At 40.5% G+C, this 11,336-nt stretch overlaps 1 protein-coding gene across 1 annotated transcript; it reads left to right on the forward strand.

The window, feature by feature from the left end:
• The first annotated feature begins 25 nt into the window (after window positions 1–25).
• On the forward strand, window positions 26–7,574 carry LOC130391397 (serum amyloid P-component-like). Its single transcript, XM_056601519.1, has 5 exons — window positions 26–902; window positions 1,071–1,125; window positions 1,362–1,464; window positions 1,685–1,979; window positions 2,109–7,574. The coding sequence occupies exons 2-5, from the start codon at window positions 1,071–1,073 to the stop codon at window positions 2,376–2,378; spliced, it is 723 nt and encodes a 240-aa protein (XP_056457494.1). The 5' UTR covers window positions 26–902; the 3' UTR covers window positions 2,379–7,574.
• The last annotated feature ends 3,762 nt before the right edge of the window (window positions 7,575–11,336 follow it).

The raw sequence follows: 11,336 nt of genomic DNA on the forward strand, positions 1-11,336 counted from the left end.
ATCGTATGTTTGTGTCTTATAGTATTATTCAACAATCTTTATTTTCTTACTTTAAGGCACTCTACTTTTTGCTGTCTCTCATTCATTGTCTGTGCCTCTCTCTCTATCTCTCTTGTGGTATTTCTCTCTTTATTTATCCCTCATGGTCTCTCTGTCCTGCTGGAGAACTATAACTATCCCTCAGCCTGTCTTAGAGCTTAGCTAAAATCCGAGTGTTCAGGAGACCCCATCACACTGGCTCAGCACAGCTCATGTCTGCAGAATTGATAATGTTGTGCTGTTAAGGCTACTTTCAAAAAAACTGGGATTGTTTTTAAAATGTTAAAATTTTTGTTGATAAAAATGCTTCCTAAACGGTTGACACCAAATTATGGCAAAAAAAATTATACGGCAACACAAAACCATTATAAATGATAAGGAAAGGACAAAAGAGTTAAGAGTATTGGAAAGATCAAACATATTATTTTCATAATGGAGTTCCTCAATAAATGAGGTTGAAAGGGAACTGAGTCAGCACTGAATGAGCCAAGGCTGTTTCGACACCCAGGCCCTGATCCAGGGCGGAAGACTGCTGCTAACTAGTTTGGTTGATGTTTTGATGTTGGCCTAACATCAATGGTTATGGGCATCAGTGATCAACTTTTGTTTCTGTGTTTATTTATTTTTTACTAAAAAAGAAGGGATGAAGCAAAAATCGATCAGTCATTAAATATAAATGACGTTGTTTTGAGATTTAAAACTGTAATTGTAAAAAAAAATCCCAGTAGAAAGAATTCCTGCAAAAGTGCTGACAAATGTGATTGAACAAAAAAAACTCAGCAGTTGCAGGAACTGAAAATAAAAGCTTCAACGTTTCCTCTGCCGTCTTACACAACGTCTGAAACCCTGGCAGAGAACACAAGGTACGTTCCAACCATATCCAACACATTCAACAAAGGGACTTGAATGCCCTTTAGGCTCCAGAGATGAATGTTTTAACTACTTGCAAAGTGTTGACTTGGACATAATAGTATTAAATATACCATGCTTAATTTCCAAAAAGTTTAATTAGTGTGTTTAATTTGTACCAGATGAAGCGTCTACTCACAGTGGTTCTGCTGACCGTGTGTGCTGCAGCACCTGAAGGTAGGCTCATCGTTTTACCTTACAGCTTCCTTATTCCAACATGCAGACATTCTTCAACACTTAGTCATCGGATGTCCCTCGGGTGTGTGAATTTGCGGTGTACAATAAAAAATGCTAATTGAAGTGAGGGTTAAATCTTGTGCATTAACTCCAAACTAACTTGCTACTCTGTTGCTTAAGAAGTCTTTCAAACATAAATTTGAGTTTGGAACGAGATTTTATGCTTTTCTTTTCAGATCTCATCGGCAAAATGTTCACCTTTCCACAGGAGACTAAAACGGACCATGTAAAGCTGATCACACCAAGAGAAGAATTCAAAGCCATTACTCTCTGTCTCAGGTAGAACAATAATAATAATTATAATAATAGCAATTACAATTGAGTGCCTCGCACTTTGCTTGGCCCCCTAATAGTAATAATAAGAAGAAGAAGAAGAAGAAGAGGAAGAATGATAAGATAATGATTTTATTTATTTTATATAATATATATTTTTTATGTTTCTTTTTATGTCCATTATTATATCCATCATATTTGATGTCATTGTTGTGCTTCTCTTAAGGTCCTTCACAAACCTCAGCAGAAACCACGGCCTGTTCTCTCTGGCAACTCCCGCCTTTTCCAATGCCTTCCTGATCTTTAAGGAGAGTGCCTCAGATCAGATAGAGATGAACATCAGGAATAAAGGCATAAGCTTCTTCGGAGAGGAATACAAGCTGAACACCTGGCAGTCTGTCTGTACGTCCTGGGATGGAGCTAATGGCCTGGTACAGATTTGGATCGATGGAAAGCCTAGTGCCAGAAGATACTGTTCTCATGGAACCATAAAGGGACACGCTTTGATCATGTTAGGACAGGTAATTGCGATCAATTACCTGTCCTCCTTGTACGAAACACTTTTTTTTATGTTTAAGATGTTACATACATTAGAGAGTGAATCCATGTTGATATTGACTTTCTTTTTCTGTATTCATCCTTCCCTACAGGAGCAGGATTCCTATGGCGGCGGATTTGACCCTCAGCAGTCCTTCGTCGGCATGACAACGGACGTCCATATGTGGGACTTTGTCCTCTCTCCCTGTGAGATCCAGCGCTTCGTGGGTGACCTTAACTTCTCCCCAGGCAATGTGATTAACTGGAGAGCCCTTGAGTACCAGATTGTAGGGGAAATTATTGTGGAAAACATACAGGGCGCGTGTTCATGTCTAATTAAAAAGAAGGTGTATAATATGTTTGGTCAGTCCTGTCAGGCTTGAGGGATATTAACCAAACGTGTCGGCAATCAATGTAAAATGATTGTTCATGACATGGTATTGATATAAATAAGGGGTAAACTATTCAGTCACCAAGCCCGCAGAGTTCGGGAGGGAAATACGAAATGTTAACAAACTTTCACTGATTAGGAAAAACAAAGAATGCAACTATACCATTGATTGATTTTGAGACTGTTATGGTGGAATTAGAAGAATGCCTTTTTAGAAAACTGCATTAACTTGCTTTTAGGCCATGTTCTGAGGGTGATTTTCCCAAAACAGTGTTTTTTTATCTGGTAAAAATATATTAGATATCTAGGCAAGGCACTTTATTTGGACTATACCCAGTGTCTGTTCTGCCACGGTGGTGTACTAGTTTAAAGATGCAGACTTACGGGGCCAACTTTATGCACAGAAGCAGGCCATTTGTCCTGGCTGAGCACAGATATTTCCGATGGGGTTACGTTAAACATCATAGTGGTTCGTGGAAGCCCATCTCCAGGTGTATCAGTGTCTGCCTTACGTCTGGTTCCAGTCTTTCCCTGTGGAAACTGTCAAGCGAGAGACAGCTCTTCAACTTGGTGTGAATTTGGTAGTTTGGAATTCGGTATCATAGTTCCAATGTTATTTATTGTAAATTGTTTGTCCATAACAATTATTGTGCCCCCTAGTGGTATGAAATTGGCCTTCACCTGTTTTTCTAAATTGTCATTTAGTGTAGGATCTGAACTCCCTTCCCTTAGCCTCTCAATCAAATGGTCTCAGCAACACATCATGTATGTCCTTGCATTCAATCCCCTCTTCTAGTATTTATATTTTACCCTATATACATATTGAATTAATTAATTGTACGACTTGAACATTCTGCTTCATGCTAAAACTAAGTTAACAAAAATAATTCAGATCAATCCCTGCAATTAAAGAATTCAGCTTAAAAAAGAGTGTCAAAATACAAACCCAGCCATAATCCATGCTCTGTAAAATCCACCTACTGTCACAATACCTCTGGCAATGACTTCCTTACACCGCAAGACTTAACTTTTTGTTGTTTATTTCCTTAATGCAGTGTTGATCACCTGAAGTAGGGTCGCCTGTAAATGGCAGTTAATTTCATCTAGAAGTTATGCCACTTTACTTTTTGTACTTTTATTTGAGGAGCACCACTCTTATTTTGTTACTTCCTGTTATTGAAGACGTTAGACTTCCTGCTCCCGTCTCGGCAAAAACCAAATGCTCACGATGCTACAGAGTTGGTAAAACATGCAAACGAACTATTTACAAACATGTCGTATCCTGTGTTAAAACTTGTAAAAGGTTATTTAATTGTGGTTTGCTTCGTGTTTTTTGGGTCATTGTATTTCTCGTGTAAGGACTGTTACCGCGAGGTGTGTGTGTGGAAGACGGACTGCTAGCAGGCTGAGCTTAAACTTAGCGCCCTTGGAGGCAGAGGGAGGTAGTAGCAGCCTAATGGTGTATTTATTGTAAAAAGAGTGGTTCATTTATTCAAAACTGAGAGAAACTGTCATTATTTTATTGAGCTGCAACTCACAGCGAGCTGCAACTCACAGCGGTTTAAAAACTGTAGTTCCATGTAAAATTCATTGCTTAAGTTTACTAAAAAATGTAATGTTTAAGTAAAAAATGTGAACATTTCTATGTATTATTTACTGAAATCTGGTACTATGGCATTTTAATTTCTGTCAATTTTCATAGTTCTCACAGTGTCAGAAGGTGTTAAAATGCCAGTGGCGAAAGGAGGAGAGAATTAAAGTCGAACACCAGTCGAAGCTCTCTGCATCCTGTGTGGTAATTCCAAGAGTGCAGTTACAGTGAAAACTTCAAGGCTGCAAAAGACCTGCCATCCCTACAGAGAAGCTGATGCCACCTCATCTGAGATCCAGCTACCAACCTGTTACCAGCCAGCTGACTCCGCTCACACCCACATTCTGCTCAGGCAAGATTAAAAAGGGCAGCACACTAAATGTACAACTACGGATGCTGAAAAAGAGACATTAAGCGTCACAGAGCCAAATGGGATTATTTACATACAAGCTTAAAGCGTAACTAAAGCGCTTTACATACTTACATATCACATTTTGAGGTCAAAATAACAAGTGAGTTAATTTTCAATTCTTAACAGTTCTGAAATTGATATATATTTCAAGACAAGTGGTACATGTGTTTATGGAGTAATAATTAATGATATGTCTGTTTATGAAAGGGTTAAAAGGGTGAAGCTCTTTAGCTATCGATGTCTACAGTGCTCATTTATGACATTTTTTGTTACTGTTTTATGCAAAAAAATCCAGGTGAATGTCCATAATCTGTAAATGCAAGTATTACTCTGTGGTAAAAGATAGCTACAGCTTATAAGTATGGATTCAAGCATAGGGCAATCAAAGGCTACAGAAGAAACAGACAATCCCACAGACACGCCACTCAGGTCTAGATCACCTGAGAGAAAGCTAACAGAAAAAGGCCAAGAGAAGCATAACCCTCTGCTCAGTAGAAGACCTCAAAAAATGACAGCAAGATATTGAAACAAAGCGCAACGCCGTATGACAGCAATATGAACCTATCCTACGTAACAGTAACACCACAGCTGAGATTGCCAACAAAATGGACGCCTGTGTTACGTTAACAAAGGAAATCTGTGGTCTTATAAGTAACCGTCTAGACACTATTAATTAATTTTGACAGCACGTCTGCAGTCTCCGATGAGACAGATGCACAAGAATTTCAAACTTCAAATGGCTCAGTTTATGGCCAAATAATATGGCCTAAGTCACACATGGAATAAGGTTTTCTTCCAGAGTCCTTAAATACATTTCGGCAAAGAAAACTTAACACACACATGATATGCGGTAACTGTGGTTCTATTTAATGATATACGCAATACATTATAAACATCGTTTTTTATCAGTATTGTATGCATTATCGTTATCGACTTGTGTTCCTAATATGCATGTGTCCCCCCGTTAGTAAACATTGCCATGGACTGCATTATGCGTTACGTGTTTAGTTTGCGTGCGTTTAAACAGATGGATGCACACACTCGCGCCCACATTCATTACTTATTTTACACATACACATTACTGTGGCCTCATCTCAGAAGCTTGGCAGATAATTGACCACCCCTCCAAGACTGTGATGTAGGGCTCCTAATCGGATACGACTGACAAGCAGCACTAGCTCCTCGTGAAGTAATCTTAGGTGATGAAAACCAACCATTTGCACAGAGATCAGAACTAGGATGGAGTATAGTAGGCTCATCAAACCCCAACTTAGACAGACAAGGAAGTCAGAGCTTTGTGCATCGACTCACAGTAAAATAACTGCCATTTCCATCGGCGACAGATGTTCCAAAGGCCCTGGAATCAGACTTTATTGAGAGAACTTATGAGGATAAATATGTGTCCCAAGAAGATGTTCATTTCATACAGTTCCTCAGTAACAAAATCACACAGAAGGAGGACGGGCATTATGAAATGCCTCTCCCCCAAAGGCAACAGTCCGCCCAACCTGCCAAACAACAAAAGGTTAGCCACGGTTCGCCTGCAGTGTCTCAAGAAAAAAATAAAGGCCAGCAAACAATATTGTGATCAATACAAAACATTCATGGAAGAAACCATTAACAAAGGTGATGCAGAGCCTGCCCCTTGGACATCAGAGGGACAGACAGAGTGGTACCTGCCGCATCATGGCATCTATCACCCCAGAAAACCAGATAAGTTGAGTCGTTTTTGACTGTTCGGCCAAATGACATGGTGTTTCTCTAAACGACACTATGCTAACTGGTTCTGATCTAATCAATCCTCTGGTAGGAGTAATTTGCAGATTCAGGAAGAAAGCTGTAGCCACCATCTGTGACATTGAAAGAACGTTTTATCAATTCTGTTACTCCAGAATCCAGAAATTATCTGAAATTCCTCTAGTGAAAGGTGGTGATCTGGAGAAGGAACCTCAGGAGTACAGGATGGCGGTTAATCTCTTCGGAGACGCTTCGTCTCCAGGATGAGCCAATTTTGGTTTAAAGCATCTAGCATGACAACACAAAACTGACTATCCCATGGCTTCAACATTCGTGGAGAAAAACGATTACATTGATGATGGTTAGGTCAGCGTTTCATCAGTCGGAAGAAGCCACTGAGTCGCAAGAGTTGTGCAAAAGAGGAGGCCTAAGCCTTCACAAATTCAACTCAAATGAAGAAGCAGTGCTCTCTTGTCTAGATCCCTATGGAAGAGCAGCAGACATTGAGCCTCTAGGTTTTGATCCAACCCCATCAGAACGTGCTCGGCATTCAATGGTCGATAAAGGATGACACTTTCAGCTTTAACATCAGCTTGAAAGATCAGCCTTCAACTCGTCATGGTTTTTTGTCTGTCATCGCCTCTCTCTACGATACACTCGGATTCATTGCTCCATTCAGCCTAGGTGGAAAACGTATCCTTCAAGAGCTTTGTCACAGAGGCATCGGATGGGATGACCCACTCTCAGAAGATGTAAAGCCACGGTGGGAAGAATAGATTAATGGTCTTCTCAAGTTGAAAGAGGTCTCAATTCTAAGGTGTTACCGCCCACATGACTTTCATAACATTGTCAGTGTAGAGCTACACCATTTTTCAGACGCCAGTTGTGTAGGATATGGTGCATGTTTTTACCTCAGTTACAAAAATGACAAGAATGAAGTCCATTGCAGTCTTGTGATAGCAAAGGCAAGGGTCGCATCCTCAAAGGTCACAAGTATCTCAAGACTTGAACTCGCAGCAGCGGTGGTTTCTGCAAAAGTAAGCGTCATGTTAAAGGGTGAGCTTGACATGAAAATTGATCAAGAATTTTTGTGGACTGATTCGCAAGTTATGCTTGGGTACATCAACAATGATGCCCGTAGGTTCCACATATTTGTTGCAAACCGTGTTCAGCTGATTAGAAATAATAGTAATCCCAGTCAGTGGTATTATGTGGATACCTCAGGAAACCCGGCATATCAGGCATCCCGAAGTCTTAATGCTTCAGACCATAGACCGCGGAACGTGTTTGAACAAGGGGGGGCCACAATCGCAAGAGGGGGTCACCAACATTTTAGGTCCGACATTATCCATAGCCAAGGCTATGCACGGCATACGAGGACACGCACGTAATGCCATCAGTCACGTCAGCCAGCACAGAACAGCGCAGAATAAAATGCACAAGAAAGGTACCTCGGTGGTAACGCAACTGAAACTGCTTGCTTGTACCAGAAGTAAAGAGAGAGAGAGAGAGAGAGAGAGAGAGAGAGAGAGAGAGAGAGAGAGAGAGAGAGAGAGAGAGAGAGAGAGAGAGAGAGAATGCGGATGCACATCACTTTGCCAGGATGATTTTACTTTAAATGTCCAAACAGCCAACAACACTAATAACCCAAGTCCAAAATATGCCAGCACAGAAGTGCGCAAATTGCCACAACAGTCAACACAGCACAGAAGGCTAGCCTACATAGATGAATCAATGGTCATGACTTAAGCCCACAACATGCCAGCACATAACTGTGCAGAATAAAATGCTCAATCAGCCAACAATACACAACAAAAGCACCACAGTAAGATGTTAACTCAACATAAACTCACTTGTATCAGTACAATGCAGTATAAAAACATTGAACAAAGAAGAGTGCACACGGCGGTGCTAATAAAACTTGGACATAATAAAACCATTGACCTACGCTTAAAACTTCCCAAAGGCCTGCCTGCGTCTGTCATTGGCCTGCACGAACTCCTTAGCTATGGCTGTCATGTCGATGTCCTCCAGAATGTCACGGTGAATATGGCAGTTCATCAAGTCATTCAGTCTTTTTTGTGTCATTGTGGATCGGAGGTATGATTTCAGTCGACGAAGTGTGGAAAACGAACGCTCTGCTAGTTCTACTTCTTTCGCGCGATTTTCAGTGCTGCGCAGTTATAGGTCTACATTTTGCAACATTCATGCATGACGTGTGACGTGAACGATATTGGTTTAGAAATACGCTTGATTAAATTATTACAGCATGGGTTGTGTTTAAGTTTGATCTTGTCGACAGGTTTTGAGTTAAAAAAAAACAAACTTGCAGGCCAAAATTCATTTATTTTTTTAATAATCATTTCAAAAAGTTACCCGGGCCACGGCCCCCCTGGCCCGGCCGGTTCCGCGGTCTATGCTTCAGACATTCACTCAATGAACTGGCTGCGAGGACCGAAGTTTCTCTGGGAGCGTGAATTACATCTAACACCCAGCAGATTTGCTTGTCAGTGATCCTGAAGTCCAGACAATTCAGGTGCTTGCAACCGAAGCCAATAACTGCAACGACATCCTCCAGCGTCTGAGTCAGTTTTCCTCATGGACAACTTTTGTAAAGGTGGTTGCAAGAATCAAGAGACTGAGTGCTAAACAAAACCAAAATAGTAAACATGTGACTGTGGAGGAGCGTGAGAAGGCTGCTGAGGCAGTGATTAAAATCGTACAGCAGCAAGCCTTCCCCCATGAGATAAAGTCGCTTCAAGGTGAAAAAGACCTCCCAACCTCGAGCTATCTCTTCAGTCTTGATCCCATTTGGTCTGAAGGACTTTTCCGTGTTGATGGGAGATTAAAACAGACATCTGTCTGCCACAAAATCGAGTAACCAGTCATTTTACAAAACAGCTAAGCTGATTGTGTCCCACTGCCACGCTAAGACATGCCATCAGGGTCGAAGCCAGACACAAATGGAGCTTAGGACAAATTGATTCTGGGTCATGGGTGGCAGCAAGCTGGTTGCTAAACTGGTACACACCTGTCTGCTTTGCAGGAAACTTTGTCGGCCGACAGAGAACCAGCGGAAGGCTGAACTCCCTAAAGAACGTCTTGAAGCCTCAGCACCTTTTACAAATAGCGGCATGGACTGTTTTGGCCCGTTCATTGTAAAGAAAGCCCGCAAAGAATGCCCGCACATGTCTGTACTCAAGAGCTGTCCATATAGAGATGCTCGGAGATCATGTTCATTCATCAACGCATTGAGATGCTGTATCAGCTTCAGAGGAGCTGTCCGACAACTACACTGCGACCAAGGTTCTACCTTTGTTGGCCCCAGAAATGAGTTTAAGGAAGCACTTATGCGACACCAAGCTACTGGAAATTTTCCTGTCTGAGAAGCAATGTGTAATTCTCTTCAACTGTTAAACATTTGAAGAGAAATGTTTAACACCGCCTGCATGGCTCTACCAGCCATGCAGACGAGCCATGATATTGTCATCATCAAAGACGACAACCTCACGAGAAATCATTGGCAATTTAGTGCTTCTCCTTGAAAATTGATTAGAACAAACCACAACAGTTATGTGCTCACTGCTTTTAATGACATGATGTGATACAAATCATTTGTATACCTCTGACAGTTCAATGTAAAGTTATCCAATCCAAGAAATCCTGTACAATTCATTTGCTTCTTGTGTATTTGCTCATTCATTGTAGTAGGGCTGCAGCTATCGAATATTTTAGTAATCGATTATTCTACCGATTATTCCATCGATTAATCGAGTAATCGGATAAAACTTACATTGCTTAATTGAAAAGTAATTATAAATAAACATGAGAAAATAACACAGGTCAATTAATAATGAACAACCAATTTGTTTCCTTTTTTTTTTAAAAATCAACATTTCTTATTAAAAAAATGCATGGAGTAGCAAACCATATTTTCTACCAAAAGTACCAATTTAGTTACTTTCCCATTGTTTATTAGTCTGTACTTGTACCATGAAAAATAACAATGTTGACAGATAAATTAAGTGCATTTATGTGCCATACATTCTTGGGTTTAAGTAAGCATTTACTTCACTTTCAGAACTACAAGTTTTTACCTCTTGCAATTCAGGAACAACATAAGCTTGGAAACTTGGAACAAGCCCATGCATAGTTTCACACATTCTGGCTTTAAAAACAAATCCTGAGATGTAAAGAAAGATAAATACAATTATTGAGTCTGTTCCTAGTATCAAAAATAAGTTATGCATAAAATAAAAATACGTAATAAAAACATAAAAACTTTCTTAAATTTGTGCAACTTCACATCTGAAAATCGACATTTCAAATAGCCATAACCATCTTCTTCTTTTAACATTTTTTGGCATTTAGGAGGCAAAAACGTGTAGCTGTGAAGAATAACTTGGCTACACCTCCTTATGTCTCTTGCTTGTTCTCCGAAATACATCAAGACCTGTAGAATATTCAAGACAAAAGACTATTATTTATTACATATTGTAATATTGTATTAAAAAAGTAATTTCCAGTTTCTGTAGAACATTTATAATTATGTGTAAAATGCTTGTGGAAAATGTTATTGAATCAAAATGGGGAAAAAATAAATAAAACATGCCTCCTTCTGTACAGCTTAATTGGACTGCTGCTCCTCATCTTGTTCTTCATCATCACTGGTGGTGGAGTCTGAGTCAAGGAATGATGTGGCCCTCTTGGCAGGTGCTTCTGGTGGGGAGTCCTGTGCTGTGGTAGATGCTCCACTTTAAACAGTGTTCAGCTGTGCATGCTGTTTGGCAGCAAGTGCCATGGTTTGTACTGTGCTTTGGACCTTGAAGACTTCATCAGCAGGCAAGAACTTTAGTTTTCGAAACCTTGGATCCAGTGCAGCAGCAAGCAGGGTGATATTTGGAGTGTCAGGTGTAAACTGAGTTAGTCCTTGCCATCTTTCTGTGATCTGGTCTGTCGCTTGAGTCTGGAACAACCTCACAGGTGCAGTCTCAATTTCTGAACTCTGTATGTTCTTCTTAAGTTTGTGCACAAGATGTGGAAGTGCAGAGAGTGTGACATATTGTTGTCCACTCAGGAACACTGTTCCCGATTCAAAGGGCTCAAGGACCTGGTTCAGCTCCTCAATCAGGTTCCACTGTTCAGGCTTGAGATCGAGGTAGTGTTTCCCTCTCTGGGTCACAGCTGGGTCAGAGAGTGTAGCAGTCACC

This window comes from Gadus chalcogrammus, chromosome 11 (genome assembly GCF_026213295.1).
Source record: "Gadus chalcogrammus isolate NIFS_2021 chromosome 11, NIFS_Gcha_1.0, whole genome shotgun sequence".
Lineage (NCBI taxonomy): Eukaryota > Metazoa > Chordata > Actinopteri > Gadiformes > Gadidae > Gadus > Gadus chalcogrammus.

What these genes read in the sequence shown, in the direction of transcription:
- LOC130391397 (XM_056601519.1), top strand. Translation starts at nt 1,071, where the DNA reads ATGAAGCGTCTACTCACAGTGGTTCTGCTGACCGTGTGTGCTGCAGCA. An exon ending in GTGTGCTGCAGCACCTGAAG is followed by an intron (nt 1,126 to 1,361) that starts GTAGGCTCATCG and finishes TTTTCTTTTCAG; the next exon opens with ATCTCATCGGCAAAATGTTC. An exon ending in CTTTGATCATGTTAGGACAG is followed by an intron (nt 1,980 to 2,108) that starts GTAATTGCGATC and finishes CCTTCCCTACAG; the next exon opens with GAGCAGGATTCCTATGGCGG.